Genomic DNA, 24,695 nt, shown 5'->3' on the forward strand with positions numbered 1-24,695 from the left:
ATAAGTCAAACCCTGTCAAGCAAATGCCTCCTGACCCATTCACTGACCCCTACATGCTAATGTCTGTACTGGTGGTCTCAACATGACTTTAAGTGTAGATGTCTTGTCAACCCCCTCGCTTCCATCTCCACCCTCCCACGCACAGAGTCACACGCACGTCCCCGAAGAGGCCTCCCAGCTACATCGAGCTGCTGTCTGTTCCTTTTAATGCTCATTGCAAAACTAAAGTGGACAACGCTCAGCTGCTCTGAAGACCAGACATATTGATGCTGCTGACTGACAACCTTGTGACTTTGACCCGCTTTTTCACGCAGACACAGTTGGTGACCTCTTGTCAAATAAAGTAGTCAAGTATTAGATTATATAAAGTGATGGCTGGGTTGTTTATATTCCATGAAGCTAGTCCTCGAATGACACATCCTTTGATTGCTTTTAGTCTTGCTTCAGAATTCAATGACTCATATTTTAATTTTTAGTTTGAAAAATTGACAGGTGCAAGGTTCACGTATTACATGGATCATCGAATAAGACTTTTAGCTGCATGCCAAAGCAGCAATGTATTTGCTATTTAAGATGGCTAGTTTTGGAACTGTGGTTCAAGCTAGTTAAAGAATAAGCAAATGAATACATGATCATGAAGATACCATTTAGAATATTAGTCTGGGAACTATACATTTGACGATCAAGGCAAGTTCGGTATGCTGAGGTAAGATCAAGATACGTACATTTTGGACGAGGAATGATGACATTTCCATGAGTTATTGAAGCATCCCTTCCTTTAGTTGAGCTATGATCACAACTGGATTGTGATAATGTTTCTATATTTACACCAGATTCAGATGCAAGCAGTTTGGAGATTCTTCAGGCTCATTCGGCGGCACACTCATTTATGGGGACACGGTTCTGCTTTTGCCCCTGAAAAAGCGAGCATACATGCAAAAAGACCCCTGTATTCAAAGCTCAGAGGTGAAAGTGTAATTGCAACGTGACATTCAATTGACCATTTGAGTGTTAAGTCCAACGGGAAAGTTAATTTTGGGAGTCCGGGTCTCCAGCACTGTGGCACGCTGAATGGATTTCTATTGAAATGCAGTGAACCCTCCAGCTCCTTTAAGTTTCACACAGAGTAGTGATTTCTCCTCTCAGTCCAAATGGAGGATGGAGGGATATTCTCTGGCCACTCAAAACACTGTCCGCTCCACCTGCGGTGCATTGGAGTGCGCTCCAACTGTAATTGGCCGTCGCATCAGTGCCAGAGAAAGACCCTCCATTCATCAAACCCCCCCCACCCCACCTCTATTCTCCATTCGTCTTTCCCTCTGTTGCCAACTCGGGCCAATCTCTTCTTTGCTTTCCAATTTCTCCCCCTTGCCTCGTCCCATCCTCTGTCCTCCACTCCCTCTATCCCCTTACTCCTCCCTCCCCTCTTTCTCTCTGCTCCTTTTCCTCATTAAAGTGGGACCCAGGCAGTAGCGGTCACTGCCTCTCATTTATTTTCATTTGAAACTGGTGCAGCTCCACTGATCCTCTGGGGTTGCAGGAGAGAGAGCAGGAGGATGGTGTCATTCTGATAACAACCAACACACACACACAGCACTGGAGAAATACAACACCTGCATAGGCTTCACAAAAAGAGGGAGACCACTTTAAAATATGCACACAAACACGCACACCTTCATAAACACAATGGGTGTATACACTTCCGCCTGCAAATAGATGCACTTTCACACCCATTTCAATTCATTTCACGCACATATTCACACATTCCATGTACCTGCAAGCTCCAGCGCTCAGTTCTCTCCCCTCTGGCTCAGGTGAGTTTCCCCATCTGTCTTCATGCACCCCTTTAACTTTAATTGTGCGACTGGTGATGACGCCGCGGTGTGAATCGCTGGCACCCATTGTCACCTGTATGATTGCGAGTATCGATCTCAGCTCGTGGTGATTCCGTACGTATTTTCCAGCTTCACCCCCTCTCTTTCACTTGACCCCTCACTTCCTGTACGTGTGTGTCCATGCATTGTATTAGAGTCGTGTAGAGAGCGGCCTTGCCTGACACTCTTTGATTGAAAAGGTGCCTGGCAGATTAAAACATTGTAGCGCCGTGTTCCTTTTAGTCCAGGTTTGGCTGGCGCTTCGAAGAAAGGTGGGAGGAGTGAAGGCCCTTTCAACACTCACTGCTGTGACCCATCAGGGAAAATGGGTGTACATCTGAGCTATATCCGTAATAGTCGGCTAATATCCTCCACACCATTAGATGCCGGGTAAGTGGGAAGAGACGCTTGGTTTAACTGCCAGCGGAGGATGGGGATGAGGCGTGGCGAGGCAAAAGAAGGCTGATATCAGAGACACAGAAAATGTGCTGATTATCTCAGCCACTTCTCTCAGTACATCCACACATGCGGCACACTCTGTCAGTCGCCAGACAGTGACGGATCTTTTGGTTCTGCACACTGGACTCTGAGTGAAACTTTACTTTAAAAGAGCTCCGCGGCACTCTCGCCGTCAAAATGTGAGGGGGACTCAAAATACAGTGGCAGAGTCAGCGCTGAGGGAGTGACGCCACCTGACACCAGTCAAAATACAAACACTCACTGAAGAGCTCCATGAACAGAGCCTCATCTCAACTTCCACCAATAATCCAACAATGATTAGTTTCATTTTTTTTTATTTATTATAAAAAAGCAATTGAGGATTGGCGTGAACAGGACAGCCAAATCGCCATGTATTTTGAATTTTTTATGGAACGCTCAGGGGTACAAAGTCCCATGGCGCATAGTTAAATTATATTTGGATATATTTCAGACAGAAAAACACATTCAATCATACATTCCTGCCTTGAGAGGGCATTGAAATTCTGTGCAGGAAGGACCCCCGAGATGGATTTGAACCTAGTACCCACTTTGAGGCACTAGCTCTAAACACTTTTTCTAATAACACTAAATATTCACAACACGGTATCACATCTAATGGATCTGAAATGTTCTTATGCTTAACAGGCTGTTTTACTGTCAGTCAAAAAAATGAAAATTTTAGGAAAAGCGACTGAAAGAACAGACTAATAGAACGGATTCATTGTTTGATGTTTGTTATAAGGTTGCTAGGTGACATTGGTGGAGCCTTAACAACTACAGAACGTGAGCAACATCACGTGGGGTTGTGTCGCAGTGCTTTCGGCACAGCTGCCTCGCTTTGATTCCTATGAAAGCTGTTTCATTGATTCGATCATATCATGTGAAATGACCTGCTCGGTGGAGGTAAGGACCCTGGTTATGCATTCGGGTGTATTGTGACTAATGGAAGACGGTTCTACATGCAGAACGCAGGACACTTCTGCTGCAGATGTTATTCACGCTCCATCTTGATAGACAGCATGGTTTTGTATTGCGCTACATGTTTGTCCTCACACGCAATCCAAAGTCAGTCACTATTACCGCTAAACCAGTGAGAAATATCCATCAACGATTCCCGCTGTGAGCCACCTCCCCACGCAGGAAGCGTTCAAAGGCATATTTCTCATCAGGAAATTGCAAATGAAACACATGCCTCCAAAGCAGATTCATTTGTCACTCAATGAAGCGTTTGTCGATTCAGTCGGTAAATTATAGTGCAATATATCACTACCTGGGAGCATTGATGGAATATGTTGCAAAACAAGACAAGCAAGGCATGATCGTTTTCCTGCATCAGGTGCTCCTCCGTCTCAATCTTTTCATACGAGCAATTGGTAACGGTGGGGTATTGATGTAACATTTGGGGAGGGAAATATGTAGCCAGAGAAAAATTGAGGGCAGACAGGTGTTTTTATTGTTTGTTTTCGAGCCATCATCGCATTGTCTCACTCTCTCCTCCTGTCACACCTCATTATTAACCTCTTCTCACTCCAAAAATCCAAAACATGGAGAACAAAGAAGGACGCTCATCCTCTGTGCGGGACATTGTTGGAAGAAAATGTGAAACCCAAAAATAAATAACACCAATTCAGGCTCAGTTAGCTGTATTCGGAAAATGTCAAATCCCGTTCTGCTTGAGTGGACGCCTCCGTACAGAACTTTCTTCCCTTAAAGACCAGCAAAGCCAATAATAGCACTTTGACATATTTTATACTGACTAAAAAGTCTTTGCTTTTTACCGCTCAATTTGTTGTTAAATAAGCAGCAGTAAGCTAGAGTCTTCAGGTTTGTCAGAAATATTGAAACAGTTCAGCATCATGTCACGTTTGAAAATCACAAGAGTATCTGGATGTTATAAAAAGATATTGAATCTATGCTATAAAGATGCAGATTTTTTATTTTTTTCTGCTCCATCCAAGGTGATGTAACTGAAGGAGCTGGATGGATTTCTATGACCCTAGAACTATGAATGTGAGAGGAACAACTCCAGGAAAACAGTCTTTAGATACTACAGTGAAATTAAAACAAGAGATGGGTTGATGAAGTGTCATTGTATTTTCAGAGACGCCCAGTGGGCACTGCCTTATGAGTCATCTTAGATTTTGAACAACTATGTCAATGAAGCATCACATCATTTTTAAACAAACAGCACCACCTGCTGAGCGCTGAAAATTAGGACACTGTTTCATGAAGCCTCTAGAGCTTCATCACTCTTGATTCCAACTTGAGACAAGGTCCTCCATATGAGATGACTGGCGACAATCTGAAGGTGTTTTTTTTTTCTTTATTTCAACAATAAGGAATATAGTCAGAAAGGAAGATACACCAGTGTCGTGGTAAATTTTGAAGTAAGAGCGAAGCTAAGTAACAATACACACAGTTATTGTTATTTATTGTACTGGTGATCTTTGTATCAACTCAGAGTCGAATTAAGGCTCTCTGTTAACGTCATTGGTGTTTCATGATACCAGGAGTGTCAAACTCAAGTGGAAAGGAATTCTTGTCACGGACACCCCATGATGCCACAGAAACATGGGGGGTCAAAATTGCTGTAAATATAAACGTCTCTCGACGACACTCTCACAGTCATCTAAAGTGGAGAAGCAAATCTTCGGATCTCTTCAGCAGAGACGAAAAAAAAAAGACTGAGAACAATACATATTCATGCATGTGTGGGAGGAATGAAACACAAGATGGAAATTTACAGAGTTATAAACACTGCATGCTAGTTCAACAGTCATATTTGCGGCGCTTGTCTCCGATGTCAAAGGTGACTGACAGCGAAGGAGAGTGGAACGGGAAGTGGTGATGTGGTTTCGAAATGGAAACAGCTGGATCCAGACATGATGCCAACACAGCAGGGGGACCGTTGACTAAAGAGGAAGACGGAGCGGAAAAAAAAAAGTTTGAAAAAGGGAAGTACCAGACATGTATGCAACGCTTGGCAGTGCAAACACTTGCTGCAAAGCAGGAGGGGTGATCCCGCCCCCACTACAGTGCAACAACACAGTCACCATGCTCAGGGAGGAGGCGGAAACAGTAAACCTGTTAACGGTAGACATGGAATCCTCCCCAGTCACCAACACTTTGTTTCATTCATAAACACAGGAATTCTGTGTCGCAAACAGTGCCAAAAAAGCACGCGTCTATAGGTCATGAGTTGATCAGGATACAGGCCTTTGTCCTTCTACTTTTCCACTCCTTGTTTGATTCAGTTTCCCTTCACTTACAAGCCCCTCGCTCTCCCAGCATCCTCTCTGCTCGAGCAGCCGAGCAGCGGAGACCCTGCTGGCTTGCCTAGCAGAAGTAATCCCCTGTGACAGCTCAGCTCATGTTGTTATGTTGTGGGCCTATTTGAGCTTTATATCTCAGCCATGAAACAGCCAGTGCAGTTCTGAACTTCCTGCTTGGTCTGGCCCAGTCTGCTTTGGCTGCATGTCAACCAAACTCACTTCCCACATTTCCTGAGTTTCTCACATGCTGTAGCGTCATAATCGGAGAAGAGAACCCGGCTTTGAATCATACACTTGCAGATTTAATGAGTTAAATAAATCATGCACATGATTGCTAACTTCTTCTGAACTGCTGGACGTTCACCAGGTTTCTGCCACATGTGGGTGACTCCATAAAGCATAGTCCATAAAGCCTATTGGGAATAAGAATGTTCATATTGAGCTCGACCTTTCTGAAATCATGCGCTCGGGAATTTCACAAATCTTCATTCCTAGAATTCTAAACATATCAAAACAGAATTTGAATTACAACAGCAAGCACTTTCTGAAAACGCGATCAGAGCTTAAAGGATTCGGAGCGTTCATAAGTTACAGTCAAGAATATAGATTTGACTCAGCTCCAACTAGAACCTCTTCTGGTCTCCACTCTCTGAAGTTGTGGCACACAACCGTTTGACAGAAATTGTGTTTATACATCCATTGGCCCTTGGCTCTATGACAGAAATAAAGATAGGAAACATACTGAAACATAATTTGCATCAGCTAAATGTTATGTATATATAAATCACAACTTTGAGAGAAACAAAGCACCGAAGTGAAATAATGCGAAGTGGAACAGATGTCCCTTCTAACAATGAACATCTGCCAAAAACATACTTGTCTAAACCAACGGCCTGGATATAATAACGGAAAAATACACATAGCCGTTATTGTTTTTCAGTTTGTTTTCATCGAACCAATTTATCCTTTTTTAAAGTGCTGTTTTGCATCTCGATCTAGTGATGAGGATGACTGCACAAATGAACTAATTTGTGTCTGTAATCGGATGAAATCAGATGGAAACGACATGTTGTAATTTGATTGACCTTTTATTTGCGGCATAGTTGGCTGTACGGCAACATGATATTAAAAAGCCATGCCACCCTAACAAGCCGTCTCATCCACAGGACTCCAGCTATCCATTAGACTTGTAGACAAATGGAGCAGAAAGATGCAGCCAGCCACTCTATTATACACGCGTCTTAAAAAAATAAAATAAAAATAAATGCCAAAATATCTCTAAAAAATAAATAAAATAGTATATATACATATTTTTTCCCACATTAAACGCACATTGTCTTCATGTTGTCACACTAAAAAAATAAAATAAAATAAAAATATTAGAATTAAGACTATTATAATGTTCTTTTTAATCTGTTTTAGTCTGGTTTAATGTTCTTTTTAATCTGGTTTAGACCTTTAGTGTATATAGCAAGCTTTCAAACTCAAATAAATATAATGCTTTCAACATTTCTGACAGATAAATAACAGAGAAAAAGGAGTTTTAATAGTCTCTTTCACATTTAAAGTATGACTTTTATAATGCCAGAGCAGGCTCCCGCAAAATACATTTGAAAAAGAAAAACAAATTTCAAATCAGAGCAGGAAATTATTCACGTACTCTGCTGCAATGTTGTCCTCCAATCCATTTCGACCAGTCTGGCCCCATCTCTCCACAGCCAGTCGGGTCCGGCGTTTGAGCCCAGACAAGCATGGCCTTCCCAAAGGAGGCACTGCCAGATCCTATTCTATATACCTGGCACATCACAGAAAATGCTTGCAATAGGAAGCTGTGGCTGAAGACACAGGCAGTGAACTACTGATTAAAAATTCATCTCTCTGTTTATTATGATTTATGCATGTTCCACTGAGCCAGCAACAAAAAAGAGAACAGCTTCATTAAAGCATATTGTGTGTATGTATGTGGCTTCAATCCGAGCGTGTGTACTTGTGCGTGCGTGTGTGTGTGTGGCTGGCAGGTGGGGAATAGTGAAAATTATGGAATGAATGTGAGCTTCATTAGAATGTTTGGCATGGCGAGAAAATCGTCTGTCTGCACAAACCACCTGCATTTCCACAAAACACAACCACAATTAAAATGATCCGGCAAATCCGCTGGCCATTAAAATCCAGCAGACACGTTGCCTAACTTCAAACTTAATTACCCATTTCCATCCCCATTGTTTACCATTTAAATGGGAGCGTCCTCTCATGCACTTTGACTCAGCCAAAACTGATGGCAGGGCGCGCAACAGTGACAAATATTGACACGCCGCAAGCACGTCAACAAAGAAATGGTGACTTCGAGCGCGGGATGAGCCGCGGACGCCACCAGCGCTCTCATCAAATGGACTCATGGATTTCTGGAAATGAAACACATGCTGGCAGGAAGGGATGATGCGCTGCGTACGCTTTTAATTCTGTTTATGATGCAGCATGGAACTGACTGAGCGAAGTGACCACTTTATAGAAGCATCACTTCCACAGTAGATGAGCCAGTGTGTTCTCAAAATCGTGTTTATATGTGAATGGGGATACATTTGAACATTAGCACATCCATGGGTTTCAGCGCTAAGCTCCTAAATCGTGCTGTTTCAGAAACAAAATCCAGCTAACTGTGCTGCCTTAACAACTTGTCGCTGTGGTCAGTTTCACGTTAAGAACGGCTCTTTAGTGGTAAGCTGCCATCGCAGTTGCCTCCAGTTCCAACGTCTCACCAACATGACTGATTTCCCAACTCTGGCAGTTCGAGTGAGATGTAATCTGATCAACAGAAACTGCTGACAAGACGTGCAGCTCCCACTTCTGCTTTCAACACGTTTCCTGCTTCTGCATAGTGAATCCACACGTTCAACATGTCTCCAAGATTAGGGCTAACTGCCGGTGTTACGACCTTGGACTGTCTTTCAGTGGAGTGGTCCAATGACCAACCACATACGCCATCTACAAGGTGGCAGGTTGCCCCTCACTTGCTCTCAAAGTGATCTTTGTCATATGATTGATTTTTCAGAACACCGAAATCTTGAGTGAGGGAAATAAGAAAGTGTAAACTGAGAAATACAGGTCCAGCAGTCTACAAAGTAGTCCACATTTTTGAATGTGTTTGGGTACAAACCAAAAAAAATAGTAACCTCAAAATCTAAAAGGGCCAAGACGTCTGTCTTCCCCTCTGTTTCATTAGCCTTCACCTTCCTGCTGATATCACATGTTCTGTTGTGGAGCATCTTGACTCTGTCACTCAGAATAAAAAAAAACCCCTGAAAAAACAGTCTGCCACAGACAGTAACTTGAGGGCCTCAGCTCGAACCCTGCAACCTCTGTCTTTGTTAAATTGTATTTACAATTTAATGACCTATTTGTTGTTTCCAGCGAGCGCCCTGCTTCCCTTTCTCTCTCCCTCCCGAGCTCCCTAACACACTCTGACAGCGAAAGGTCAATGCCCATTGGCTGCATGGGGGGCACTGAGTGATGTAAGGGAGTTGTCATGGCAACATGCAGGGCTCAGCGAGGACTCAGGATGCTTTTTGTGGCAAACACCGGGCCAGAGACCCAGATGTGATCAGAGGACTTCAGAGCTTGACTTGCCAGGTGGAAGGGCACTGGACTGGGTCTGAACTGAGCACTGCGCTGTTTTAATGGACCGCTGGTTGGGGTCGGCTTCACCCAGTCAAGATCTGTATACAAGGCAGTCAGTTGGTTAACAGCATCCCTGTTGTGTCTGAGAGCATGCAATGTGCTGAGCTTGGTTAATAAAAAAGGGATCAGCGAAGCCCACCGGCTCCTCTTAGGCCCAGCTCCAGCTGAGAGTGGAGTGAGGGTTCATTCTCCCCTGCCATCTTTCACTCCCTTCTCTTAGTCTCCTTAACATGCCACTCACGTTCCTCCCATTGAAAAAAAAAGGAACACTCATCTGCTATTCCTACTGTCTGTCCCTATTCCACATCTTTCCACTCTCTCTTTAAGCACAGGAGTGGGGGAAAAAAATGCACCAAAACACAGATAAATTATTAAAATTTTTTCCCCTAAAGAGAAAATAGAGAGGAAAAAAAAAAGACTTGACTCCGCAGTTTGAAAGAAAAGGGGGGACACCAGAGAGGAGGGTGAGAGTAAAATAAAAATTGCATTAGATACAAGATTCTGCAATCAGCGTGCGATATGAAGAATTAATCTTATCTTCCGCCAACACACACGGCCGAGGATGATGGAGCTGCCGAAGACTTTCAGATGACAACAGAACGATTTTGCCTTTCCATTACGCATCTATTCATCCATTGTGGCCACCGACACCTCACGATAAGCGGACGTATTGTTGCCATTGACAATGTCATTATGGGACAGTAAACAAGAGCTGCAGCCAAGGGTCGAGATGAACTAGGGCGGGGCCAGAAGGTCACCAAGACAATCTGGAATGAAAGGATTGAAGCCCCCACGGGAGAGATAAGACTCCTCTTCTTCATCTTTTACTACGTCTATATCTTTTCTCTCTCTCCAAAGCCAAGGACGGGCATATGCTTAGAACAAAGCCCATGCAATGCCTCGTAATCAACTCCTCTGTACTCCAACGGCGGCAACACAATCTTCCCTGGAGGTCATTCACAGGAAGAGGCTTAGCTGAGAGAGCGGCTGCACGATCACGGGCTATTAAGATGGGAAAATAGGATGACATTCATCCAGCAGCCCTCCTCCCAGACAAAACATTCTAGGTGTACTCCTGTTCTCCCCGGGTGGATTGTAACAAGCAAAGTGTTTTATTTTCACCCATTTGAACCCTTGGGATTTGCCAATTCAACCATTATTTCACAGTCTAAGTCACATTAAATCGTCTTTACCACTGAGGATCAAATGACGTCTGAAGTCTAAAACTGTGGATCCTTCTGAAGAGGCAGGGTGGCTTGATGTTGCTTTTCTGTTTAGAGTTCCACGACTTCTCATTTCACTTCAGGGCTGTAAACTCTTACAAAAGACTTGTACAAAAGGGTACGGCACTTTCAAAAAGTAAATGTATTGTGGTGGAACTAAGAGGGCCCAATGTTAGTAAATACACATCTTTTGTTGAGAACTGAAAGACTGACAGAATGTTTTTTATATATATATACATATACAGTGGTACCTCAGTTTTCGAACGTCTCAGACTTCGAACAAATCCAGAACTCGAACGCCCCCGAAAAAAGCTTGAAAAACCTGACCCACGACGCTCTTTGCTATTGTGTATAACGCAGCCTCTGTGTGCAGACGTGTCCCATTAGCTACATGTACTGACTGTTTTTTCTTCATATTGAGGTGTAAAACCTTTCCTGTCTCCACACTGGACCGTGGTAGAGTGTCACAGGGGAGGTGCTCGCTCTCCACACCTCCGAGGCTGGAGCTCACAGTCCAGGGTTTGATGTCCTGTTGTGGGCTGGAGCTGGGACAGGGATGAGGCGAGTCTGGGACAGAGCGTGACTTGGTTTATGACTTTGTCACAGCCAAACTGCACAGAAGCGCACATTCAGAGCTGGACACGCACCGGGCACCTCTTCACTTCTGGAGAGACGTCACTCACTCGGCAACCCCTCCCACATGCAGCGGCCACACACATAGAGGAACAGTGCACCTGCAGCAGACACTCTACATTCACTCCTACAAAAGACTATTTTAAGGCTTGGAACGCATTATTTCTTTTTCCATTCATTGTAATGGGAAAAATTGATTCAGATTTCAAACAATTCGCTTCTCAAGCAGCCGTCTGGAACGGATTGTGGTCGAGAACCGAGGTACCACTGTGTGTATATATATATATATATATATATATATATATATATATATATATATATATATATATATGTATATATATATACTATTGCCTTGCATTCTTGGATACAAAAGCACACCGCTCATATCTGTGAGGACATGGGGAAGCGCTGTAATGGAACTGCCCATGTAAGCTGCCAGGGTGCAGGTGTAGGTACCATGTGTCCAAATGTGGGAAGTGTCTGCTGTAACAGATTTTTTTTAATAAAAAAAAAAAAAGACATTTAAAATTAATTAATTTAATGTGACTTTATATTATTAAACTAAACTTCAAATGAAGGACCTGGCAAAGAAAACTTTCATGTTTTATGACAAAAAAAAAAAAAAAATCTTTCCCACTGCTTATTTACAAAACCAGTTTAATTTCCTGGTCGGACAACAACCTCGGATATCTCTACTCACAGTTCCATGAGAAATGGAGGATGTGAAAAAAAAAGGAACACGCTCCTGTATTCTGCCCAGATTGTGACCAATGCACCCCCGGGAAGGCAATATGTATTATTAAAGTTTATGAGAAGAACAGAAAGACCAAGATCATGGAACTAGACGGACAAAATGTGTCATCTATGCAGGGATTTCTTGAAGCGTGAGGGTGAAAGCCTCAGAATAAAACTGCTGCTCTTTCAAGTTGGGAGGACCCAAATGAGGCGGATTGGGAAACTTCTGAATATTCCATGATTCTTCCTAGGTGTGAATATGCTGATACAATCAAAACAGCACCTGAGATTGACAAAATTGTCCTGTTTAAATCTATGATATCACAATTGAATAAAACCGCTTTCATAAAATGTATGAAACTTCAATGGCCTTAGAAGGTGAGCACAGCGTAATAGCTGTATGCAGTATTAATCGTAAAAGTATAAGAGGATACAGCATACTCAAGCATCACCTCAGTACTGCCACAGTGGCAGCAGATTCATCCAGACCTTCACCATTAGCACACAGACTCATGAACAAATGAGCTCCAGGATGCTGTTTTTTCCCCACTGCAGCTGACACCCTCAGGAGTGGGAGGGGCAAGTTAAAAGTGTGATCTGCAGGCGTCTTATTGCTAAAACAGCGTTAGTGATTCCGCTGTCCTCGTCACCATTATCCACAGCTGAAGAGGCTCCAACTCTGGTTATTGTCTGGATTAATTATTATCACATAAATTTAGAGCTGTGGGTGTGATGAGCACTTCGAACGAAGAATAACACTTGTTCTAAATCACTTCTCCAAGCAAAACATAAAAAAAATCCCAGCGTGATGTGGAGAAAATATCTCTCAATTTGCCGTTTGCCTCATTTACATTTGCTCATTTACACATTTCCATATTTGTCTGTTCCAGCATTAGATCCCCCATTCATGTCTGGGTGTGTAGCTCTGCGCCTGTGTCTGGGCGACGGTGGGGGAAACTCAGTGTGACGCTTTTTTTTTTTTTTTTCCTGTATGTTTGTTTTTTTTTTTTCTCGTTCTCTCTGTTTTTTGAGAGGCTCCAGATGGCTGAGAGACAGGTGAGCCAATTAGCGAGTCTCACTACACCGCAACATCATCGCACCGACAGAAAACGACAACCGCACACACACACACACACACACACACACACACACACACACACACACACACAGATTTCAGAGTGATTCTGCTCTACTGTTAACATTGCCGCTGTAATGTGTCTTTCAGTCCATCAATACACCAACATCACCAGCCTGTCGGAGTCGATGTGGATGTGAAATTGATTTTACGACACGTAGCATTGCAGAGAATGATGACAAATGATCCACTAATTTAGCCTATTACAGCCCACCGCTACATACAGTGCGACGAGCCTATGGCGCGGCTCATTATGCACGTTTTACACGACCTAGAAACGCCGCATAATGGCCAGATTTGAATGGATTTGCTTGTGTATTCATTTATTTTCAAGGAGCCAAAAATATTTCAGCACCACTCGCCTATGTTCATTATAATTCTAATGGAGTTGAAACCATCACAAAGGGAGGAGGAAGCGGCAGGAAGACAGCAACTCTAAACACAATAACCAATATCTAGCCTTTACAAGCTTTATTTATTCATTTTTTTTTTTTTTGACATTCTTCCCTCTCGTTTCATTTTCTGCAGACCAAAGAAGGTCAAAATGAGACTCGGAAAACAAATCTTGCCACTGTTGCGTGTGCCCCCTCGACCTTGCCAGGGAGCGTTCACATACATGCACGCGAGAATGGCGTAATTATACATACTGCCATTTTGAAGAGCTTGGCTTTTCCTGTACGCGTCTCTTTTTTAAAAATTCCATCTGCTTTCTCACCTAATGGAAGGGGACAAATTAATCTTCCTGCGCTAATGTCTGCAAATGTACCAGGACCACTCCCGCCACATGCATACTAAACCAACAAGCAGCTGAAGCAGAGGAGTACGGTACGGCACCAAAAAGAAGTCGACCTAAATAATTGTTACATAAGATCAAATCTGACAGAGATTTACCTGCCATGAATGTGTATGGTATTTAGAGCGCCAGGACGAGGTAGAAAAACAATAGCAATGTTTGAGGCAGAAGCGTTTCTACCTAGGTTTCTCTTAGGTATCCTGTTTTACCAATCTGTGCACAGAATCCTGCTCATACTCAATAGTTGTAAAACCTATAAGATGGACCAAAGAGATGGGGGACATCCAGTCACCGTCAACACAACAAGTGATTGAAATGATGGAATCCTGAAAGACGCTTGAGTCCAAGTCTGACTGAGGGAAGTCCTTCAACAGTGGCAGACTTTTACCACTGAAGGTCACCCGCACACTCTTCTTTGAAATGATGAGTCACGGAAGCTGTGGAGTCCTGCGTGAGAAAAAAGGGCCATAGGAACTAAACAAGACTGTGTGGAGGAAGTGATGAAGATCAGAGAAGATTTTGACCGACCCGTCAAAATTCTGACAGCTGCAGACCACCTCCAGCAACAGAGACTCATCACCTCTAAGATCAAGAGTGAATACTTTCATGACAGCAAGTAACCTTGGCGGGTCTAGTTTCCATGTCAGTGTTAACTATCTCTGAGAACATGAAACTTTGTTTACCACATAAGAGTCTTTGCTTCTTTTGTCATCAGTAACAAAAAAAAACAAAAAAACAGTGAGATACTTAACGTCACTTTCAGTATTTTTCTTCACTGTCATCATTTCCATGCAGGACAGTCTTAAGTCTTCTTGAAAAATCTCGAAAAAAAGACTGGTAGGTTGTCCTCTGTCTTGACAGCAGTCCACATGCTTTAGTGTAATGTTGGTGGTGGAGCAAACATACCCAGGATTTGCACCATAATTACTATGATTGGCTGAATGTACATAGAAGCAGTGATGCCATTATGTGGGTTCACGAATGCGTATCTGTGAGCTAGTGCGTATGGCTGTGGGTAATAGTTTTACTCTCTCAGTACCCAATGTGTTCCAGGTCAGCGGTTTAAATCACACGCCGAAGTAAGCTTCTCCCGAGTCACTGTATGTTCACCTGTCTCTGTTCAGCATACATGTGTGTTACTGTGCGTGTGTGTGTGTGTGTAGTTTGCTTTGCTCCATGATTGAACCCTTGTGTCGTTCAGAGAGAAAGAAAACACTCCTCAGAGACGGATGACAGATGGAGGAGAAGTGAAGGGAGAGAAAGAATCCCAAAAAGTCTGTCCAGCTCTGAGCAAACAACCCTCCAACCGAAGCCCCCGCGGTGCCTTAGAGTCCTTAGCAGTTCATCATAATTCATTCCAAATGAACATACAGTCGGGGTGACACCTGCGAAGAGTCTCACATTCATGGCGAGTCCTGGAGGTCTCACGAGCCTGAAGCCAGTCGGTTCATAAAATGATCTGCGACAGGGACATGTTTCCCTTTTTTAAAATCCAAACATTTTAGAAATGTGGAATCCGTTTCAGCTTCAGTTTTGAAATACAAAGTTGGATGACCATAAAAAAATGCATCAGCCACTATAGAACTAAACATTGAATCTCGTCTCTTTTACTGCAGTATACAAATCAGCGAGAATCATTAAAAAGCAGAAGTCACTTCACTGGCAGTCGTTCCACACGAGACGGAAGCTTCTATTCATACACAGAGATGACTACACATTTCCCCCTGTATTGCTGACTGAGAGCATTCCAGGACTCCTCCAGACTGCGGGACCGGCTGGACATTTCCCCCACTCGGGGATAAATTAAAGCTCAGGTAGAATCCTTTAACACTGATAACTGTCACTGCGAAGGCGGGGGGGGTGGGGGGACACGCCAGTCTGCGGCCTGATTCAACCTGATAAATATTCAGATGTGGGAATACTTGGCGAGGGGAGGTGTGGAAGGAAACGCCGTACCGAGCAGTTGCTGTGGCGAGGGACCGCAGTTGTCATGTGGCAACCGGGGAGGCAATAACGGACGCAGCGTAGCGGGACCACCACATTGTGTGGATGTCTGTAATTACAGTCTCTGCAGTTGATGTGTGTCTCACGTGGTAAACAGGAAGTGTGTGTGTGTGTGTGTGCATCTGAGCATTACCCCGACACACCTGCACCCGAGCAAAAAAAAAAAAGGGAGCCTTTAAGTGTATGTTCCCTCCATGAGCTGATGCTATTCATACGCTAATCAACACTTGTTTACGCCCAGTGGTGTGTGTCTCTCTCCTCGCGCCCCCCTTGCGGCAGGAGGTCACGTCAGAGCCAATGGTAGGTTTGAACCTCGTAATGACGCTGAAAAGCAGCACCAATTATTAGGCGGCCGCCTTCAAAGCACATTATCACCACAAAGACCCGCAATTACACAGACACACTCGCTGATATACACATGATCCCTTCACACTCTTTATCGCTTGCTTTCTGGCATCAAATCTTCCTCCTCCAAATTGGTTCCTTCTCTTCACGGAGTCGTCCATATTTTCGCCGAATGTCTCCATCTCACGTGCTTGTTTTCATTTCCGCTCCTCCCCTTGTTTATCCCCCATTCTCATTTCTTGCCACTTTTCTTCCTTACCTCTCCTGCCGCCTTCTCTTCTTTATTTTTTCCCCAGTTTGTCTTCCATCTCTTGGCCCACAACAGACTTAAATAACAAGCCGGGTGTCAGTCAAACCGCCAGAGAGCTTCATTAGAAGACGAGAGCACACAGGATCAAATTATGTGCCTAGTTCTTCTTTGTGTGATTGTGGATTTGGTGGTGGATGAAGTAAACACACACTTTGGAGTATTGCAGCTGTGTGGTGGATTAGTGTGAAACACACAGCATTCGTTTGCATGCGGATGAGTGGGCTCATGTGACAGTCACAGCGTCGCCTATTTTCTTCAATCAGAAGGAAAAACAAAAAAGTGGGAGGCTTAATTTTTCACAGCCACATTTGTGTTTTCTGTCTTTTTCTTCTCGATTGACCTCTCCAGGGCAGCACATTTGGGTTCGAGCGTTAAACCACCACTCACAGAGACACCTAGTGGTCTGCAAGCAGATGTGAACGTCTGAGCTCTCATACTGGCGGTTTTTACGTCCACATTATTCTCTATTCCACATTCAACTTTAGAAGGGTTCATTCATTTTTAATAAAAAAGAAAAAAAAACAAGCTGAAAGTTAAACACTAGCGAATACGTTGGGGCTTCGACTCAATGATACGACCACCGTGCTCACTATTAAAATCTAATATACTTTACATTAGTGGGCATATTCCAAAGAGCACTGCAGGTTCTTAAATGGTATTTCCCAAGAAGCCATTAGCCTCAGTTCATTTCTCGCCTCCCTAAAAGCTAATCTTGCTAAGCATCGACAATCCCTCACTGATACTACTCTGTATCTTGTCTCTTAGATGGTGACATTAATCTGATTATTGAAGTCTTGTTTGTAGCATAACTGATTCTTTTTTAATTCTTTCATATTATTTACACAAAAAAAAGTGCTTTCAACAGCCAGGTGTGACTGAGTCTAAGGTGACGCTGTTGATTCGGCTTGTGACTGTTGTTGAAGTTACCATTTACTGATGATCAACCACATCAGTTGGCACTTCTTCAGTTTCAGTTTCCTTCTGTTGGTCAGAAAGCAGCACACCGAGCCTTGGTCAGTTGGAGAGTGGACCGCTGTTATGCCGGCATATAGGTCAGAGGCTGACCATCTGTTGACCCAGCAATGCCCAAACAACCTGGGGCTTATTGCCAAAAAGACAAGGGCAGAAATGGTGGACACCAGACCCTCATCTCCCACAGTTGTGATGTCACACAGTTCACCTAACAGATGGGCCCCTCACTACAGGCCAAAAAAACGGACGGTTCGCCTGAATTGACTGATTTTACTGCCTCATTAACACCTCTTTGATCACCACCTGGTTTCCTGCTGCAACTATCCGGTAATATGCTGCGTCTTTGCATGACTTAAAATTATGAAGACGCAAACAGGCAGTATCGACTCAACATTAATAAAAAAAATGAAATATAAACACCAAAAATGACTTGATATCAAGGACAAGACATTGGTTGTCAATGGACTCTAATGTTCCCTCATTCACTGTGATTTCTTTCCAGGGAAAGAGGGGCCATGTTCACTTATTACTTTTGCTTTCACTTTCACTTTCACTTTTTTGGGGATCATCGAAGACACTCTCTCAGATTATCCGTTGCTGCTACTTAATATTATGCAGTTTTACATTCTCGGCTTTAAAATTTTAGACTGAAGCTCATGGAATTCCAGGCTTTTCTACCACCACCACACGGGAAATCGATGGAGAACTCCTCAACCAGACATCTGGACAGTGTTTTCATGAAACAGTGTGTCTTCATTCAGATGTTAAATGACCACGTGGAATTGCCTGCTGATCCATTCTTGATCCTATCAATGCTAATTGTTGTTCAGATACGAGAAGCTGCGGTGCCCATAATTAACGCTTGCGGTGGTTTATCATGCCAATTGCGCTATTATACGGCGGCAGCAACAATATGCATTGGCGGTGATTATAATTCAGCTCATTAAGCATTATAGGAGCATTATACCTCTTTATGAGTGCCATTAACATGTACAGTGGGTTGTCCTCTTGAAGTGAGTGATGGTTTCTGCGGCGGGAGATTTATCTTTTTCATGTTAACCTTGCCTCAGATGAGACGCGGGAGCGGCTATTTTAGGATGGCGTTTCATTTAAAGCTTCTTCTCACTTCCTCTACCTTCACTTGATCTGTCCTTCTGTCGCCAAAGGGTTGAGTTTAATGGCCCTCCTCTGCCCAGGATCTGTGTCACGTCCCATCTCTTTTTCTTCAATTCCTCCCAGGTTCTTTTCCTCACATCTGATTCCCTGCCCACTGTCCTGTGTTATCTCCGCTCCGTCTTTCTCTTATTGTCGCCCCTGACAAAAGCGCAGACACCCAAACTGGTGTTAAAGGTGAAAGAAAAACGAAGCGGTCAGTGTTTGGCCTGAAGCTCGAGATGCCTCAGAAAGTGCCAGCGCACTCGCCGTGGTATGAGAATAAAGCGAGGGGAAGTGAGAGGTGAAGGAGGAAAATAATTGAACAGTACCTTTGTATCGGTCCAGAGAGGTCACTGGCGTCCTGCCTGTCAATTAAGAAAAAGGGAATAATTAAAAACAGGTTTGAAAACGGACTTTCCTCAACACAAAATAGTCTTCATGCCATTCGCGTGGTAGTAGGGACGTACTAGAAAACAATAAATAGCGCCCACATGTATATACACATGAACATTTGGGCTCTTGCGACGGAAGGTGTCAGTTTATTATCAAAATGTAATGGCTTTTTAAACACTGTTGTATAGGAGTTTGCACTGTCACAGCGCCTCAGGGCCATATGGGAATTTTGAAACAAGCCCACAAAGACTAGGATCTGAGACTTGGCAGGAAGAGCATCCGCACAGTTGAGCTTGTTTCCAGCTCAGAGCTTGGGCACTTCTTTTCAGAAGGCCTCTTGGATGCCTCCCTCAGGAGGTACTCTGGGCATGTCCAGCTGGGAGGAGGTGCGCCTCAGAATTAGAGATGGAGGATGTTTCGAGGTGAGGGGAAGCCTTGCCCTCTGTGCTGCCCCCATGACATGACCTCAACAGAACCTTCAGTGCTTTAAATTACCAAGGATTCAAGCAGTCTAGAAAATGTTTGATGGCTTAACGCTAACGTTTGATAATGACATTTTTATTTCAACTTTGCTAATGAAGGACAAAATGCAAGTGAAGAGAACTAGCACACATATTCACATTCTTATTACAAGAATGAATTGGTCTCGTCTGTCCTTCTTTATTCCTCTGGCTCTAAATTCCCTGATTTCCCCTCCATCCATTTTGTTTTTTCTTTATCCCCTTCCTCTCTTCCAGCTTCACCGCATGTAAATAAATGAGTCCCCAGGCACCCAGCGAGGACTCAGAGTGTGTGTAAGTCACCGACATAGCTCTGGAAGTGTAAAACTGAATTCTAATGCAGCACAGGGTGGCACCAAGTGAAAACCGGAAACGTGCCTTGATGATGTCACTAGACCTGTTGGTAAATAAGCACTTAAGCTTCAGCATGAGAAAAGAGGTGTTGCTCGGTGGCTGGACTATCGTGCCAGTGACCATCGGAGCCGTCTGTACTGTATCATTTCGCTGCTCTGCAGGAAACTTTAGGCCTGAAAGTTTGCCTTAAACGGGTTCTGAAACCTGCAAAATAGTTTTCAAAGGTTGACAAACAGATGTGTATCATGAAAGCTGCGGAAAGAAGCAACGTCAACGAAATTGCCCCGGAGTAGAGTTCAGTAAATTCCTTTAGTTTCCCACACGCATTATATATTTTGTACTGCTGACACTTCTCAAGAGGGTACAGTATGACACCCCATTCATTTTGATGCTTTATTTTTATTTTTTTACATAAACAACACTGTTACAGAGCCGAACAATGTCCATCACTAATATCTGACACACTCTGATCTTCACTGATGTTGAACACGACTTCCTCCACTTCCGTGCACTCAGCAGTTTGTTTACAGAGTTGGCGCCTCCGGTTATGTCACAAGATGGCGCCGGAGTTATGACGACAGAGCCAAGCATTCGTTTACATCACAATGTTGTTCATGGTAATATATTTTATTGAAATATTTTGTATGTAGAGAATGAAAAAGTCTTTCATCTTTTAAATCATGTCTTGGTTGAGTTGATGTCATGACCCTTCAAAGCTACTGTGACACAGACTGAGACAAGCTCAACATAAGAGGTGAATTTACGTTTGTTGCATTTTGATGTAATAATGCTGTTTTTCGTGAGATGATGAAATCCAAAAGGTGAAAAAAAAAAGCCTTCCTCAACAACCGATCACTTCGACCACCACTCTGCATTTCAAAGACCCACTCTTGTCTGTTTCATCTCTGACCATAGAACTCATCCTGATATCCTGACACACAAGCTTGTAAATACACATGCGCTCACAAGCGCACGCACGCGCACACACAGGATGGCCCCCTCCTTTCCACTCCATCCTCAGCAAGCCATAAATTATGAAAAAGGGTAAATGGAACATCAAACACACGTTGCTTGCATTCAAAGGTTTACCAACTCACATGAACACACGCTTTGAGCCACACTACACACTGTGATGCACAAAACTTGACTACACAAACCATCTCTATCGTGGCAAATAGCTGACATTGACAAGTTCCTAATACCCATATATTAGAGCTGCATATTAAAGTGTTTTTGGAGCTTAAACAAGGCAGTCAGCTGAAATGAAGCCCTTAATATAAATGTAAGACTTTATTTTTCAATTACTGACAATGTGTGTGTGGAACTGAGTTGCCTTATTGACGCACATGAATGATATTAATTCATCCGAAATTTCATTAAGAACAAAAATAGAAAAGATGCCAATTTATTTTGAAAGTGTTATTCATGAGAGACGACATTTTAGCATCTTAGAGAGAATATTATGAGGTACATTTCAGTCAAGTCAAACATTTGAATAGACCCACATATATTCAGAAGTGTTCATTTTACATACGACTACTATTGGCATTAAAAGCTTGGATGATATTAATCATGACACTGACTATTTCTATTGGTTTTAAGGGGCAAACAGGATGAGAACAGGATCATTTTTACTTCATCAATCAGTCCTGCTCCGCCTGGTTGGCACGTTTAAGGCCAGAATTGATCACGGGAATGGCAGCAGATGGTAAAACAGCATCCAGGTGGAACTAAGCCAGACTTATGCTCTGTGGCAGCCTGCTTTTTGGTGACGATTGCGAGCCCGAGTTCAAACTCCTGCTGGCCATGTGCTGCCGTAAGGTCTGTCAGAGACGTAAAGCGAAGCTGAAACATGAGGGAGTCCTCAAGTGGTTCTGCCAGGGCTCAGGCAAAGACGGAGCAGGTGGCAGAGCAGGGTACCAAGGGCATATTTGGACACATCGTGATTAGCAGATGATGTGACACAAGCGTGCACACGCTCAAACACACGCAACCTCGAAGAGAAATCGGCACCAAACTAGACACTGCCACAAAGGAGGAGGCACTCGGACATAGCTATCCCTGAATTGTATAGCATGACAGGGCACATTATGACACACGTTCTTACAGAACGGTGTTATTGATGAATATTCGAGGTAAATGCACCGACCCCAAAAACCCACCAATGATATCTCTGTATACATTTCTTATTGCTTGAAAAAAGAACTGACGAAGTCCAAGAATATTTTCAAGAATAAGGTAGCAACTACATTCGGAGAAACCTAAGCATTAATAAATATTGAATCAACAAATTTCTCTGTCAAAACACTAGCATTTAAATGGTAAACCCAATACTAGCACAGACTTAGCTTGCTGGTCACGTGACACCAGAAAAAAAAACATTCAAGTCAAGGAAACAGAGAAAAACGGACTGTATCACTGTTAAAGAAATGCTCTCAAGAACATCATCAGAACAACTAACAAAACCGCACCTCATTAATTCAGGTATGTTAATTTTTACCAGCACTCTCATAACTGAAAGGGAAAATATTCTTTTTCGTGCTCAGACAAAAGAGATTTTCTCTCCTGCGTCGGCCTGCATTCAGCAGCCCATCTGCGACGTTCTCACACCTCCCTTCTTCTGCACCCACCATCCATCCTGACGACCTTACATTGCCACAGTTCCCAGCCAATAACCACGCTCTTATTTAAACACTGTTTAAAACGTTCACACACCCAACTCTCACACTTTCACAAGGACTTCTCACCTGCCTCTCCAGCAGCGCTACATCACCATCTGAAGTGTTTGTCTTCATATGTGTGCGCGTGCTGGCGTTATTTTACATCCTGGCCCTCCTACAGACAGATTCCGCCATTGTGTGAAAGAGCCGAACCCTTCAGACCTTTTCGATTCACACAAGTGAAAGGTACCGCGGTCGCTTATTTACGCACATTGAGCCAGTATTGGGTGTTTGTTAAGAATTTGACACAGGGGTCGTTCGAAAATTCAATGATGATTACAGAGACAGCTCTGGTGCAACTGTATTGCCAAAAAGCAGATGGTGAACAACGACTTCCATCACAGACTGCACATCTGACTGGAAAACAGAAATACCATCAAAGCATCAGTAAGCTATTAACCTGTTAAGTACTAAATTCTTATTTTCTTTTATATTTATTGGTTTGTCGTGAAATTATCAATATTTTTTTGAGACTTGGCCCCCAAGCGACGCCATCACACCATCACTCTGGTGTTGCTTGTTTCATCTGAAACCTCACTGCTTAAACTGTGTGTGGTTGATCGGTTGATACAAAAACCTGCACCACGCCGGCCCTTTGAGGACCGGATAGCCCACCCCTGTCCTAGACCGACTCACTACTCATATCTCATCTGACTACTTTTTTCTGTTTTAAAAAGTCTTGGTTCTTTTTACCAGAGGCCCCCTTCTATCTGCTATTGGGTCTGACAATACAAAATAGATTTCAGTGGCAACTTGAAATGTAAAAGGAGGTAGACACAATGTACAGTTCCGACACAAGTGCCATTATTCATCCATCTGGATTTACAGACTGCCGCGCTGTTTGCTTTACCGACTTCCTGTTTTGGACAGATGCTGTAGTACTCTCATGGCTGGAAGAAAACAAACCCATCGCCCAGTAACTCTCTGAAGGAGTGACAAGCTACTGTGTTTATCACCACATTACCATGTCTCTGGACACAGCATCAGGCATCTTATCTTAGCTTATCTTATTGCTTCTTTCATCATCAAATGAAACTCAGATGTATAGTTCAAACAGCCAAAGACACTTTTGTGCATTTGAACTTGACGTTCAGTTGAGATTATAATCGTGTTCTTTGAGTATATGTGCTAGTGGTAATGTAGGCATTCATGCATGGATACGTGACATATTCAGGACACTTAAAGGCACAGAGAGAATCGACCAGCGTGGTGAAGTGTGAACCAAAGGGGAAAGTGGTAGTGGTATGTTCGGCCTCATTTACCATGTGGTATTCAACCTTTTACACACAAGTGCACAGCAAATGTATGTGTTCTACGCCAACAGAAGTTGACTTCTGAGTCATCCATCATGCTTCTGAGAAAGACTAGATTTCTTCTTGTGCCTCCCTCCTCCACACGCCTCACCCTGCGCCTCCCCTCTTCTTCCTGCGTTTAATAACAGCACAACAGATCAGCTCCATTAGCCCAGACCTCCTCACACATGCAAATGAGGCTGGCATTATTGTGGCACGCGTCACGCATTACTGATGCCACCCTCCGCGACCCAGCTCAAGGAAGCCTGCACGTGTGTGTGCGTGCCAGGACGTCAGGCAGGGATGCGCATCTGTGTATAACAACAGCGGTTTAAATTGAGATACATTCAGGTTTTGATCGGGGCTACAGCAGGAACAATGCCAGCGTGAGCGGAGAATGGGGCGGCTGCTTGATAAGATCACACAAAAGTGAACATGGATAGATGATTGAGGTCGAGGGGAATGGAAGAAGAGGGCAAACAGGTTCGATGGGAGGCAAAATTCAACACGATTAACAACCGTGTTTGTGTTCATGGTTTAGCATAGCCTTTTCTAATTCACTGGGCTCAAGGTTCCGACTGGTTTTCTGACAAGGGCTTTCTTTTCATTTGATCACTTTCATGGTGTCAGTCGAGTGAGAACATCATCTGACAACCGAACTTCCTTCAGGGATCACGTAGTGCTGATATGAGTAGAACGCAATTCATCACACTTTCATGGAAATATCCTTTTTATTTATGGTCATTTTTGGCTAATTTTATTGCTCAGTTTCTTTGGATACTTGCCACTATATTTTTATTTTTAATCTGCTAAATGGGCTATGTTAAATT

General features: G+C 43.4%; 1 protein-coding gene across 5 annotated transcripts in view; it reads right to left on the minus strand.

The window, feature by feature from the left end:
• celf2 (cugbp, Elav-like family member 2) overlaps nucleotides 1-24,695 on the minus strand; it is a 205,354-nt gene that overhangs the window by 144,225 nt on the left and 36,434 nt on the right. For all 5 annotated transcript variants that reach the window (XM_053861712.1, XM_053861711.1, XM_053861709.1 and 2 more), the window contains exon 2: nucleotides 18,936-18,971. In XM_053861712.1, coding sequence (XP_053717687.1) covers nucleotides 18,936-18,971 — 36 coding nt within the window. The remainder of the gene's footprint in view (nucleotides 1-18,935; nucleotides 18,972-24,695) is intronic.

This window comes from Synchiropus splendidus, chromosome 4, assembly GCF_027744825.2.
Source record: "Synchiropus splendidus isolate RoL2022-P1 chromosome 4, RoL_Sspl_1.0, whole genome shotgun sequence".
Classification (NCBI taxonomy): Eukaryota; Metazoa; Chordata; class Actinopteri; order Syngnathiformes; family Callionymidae; genus Synchiropus; species Synchiropus splendidus.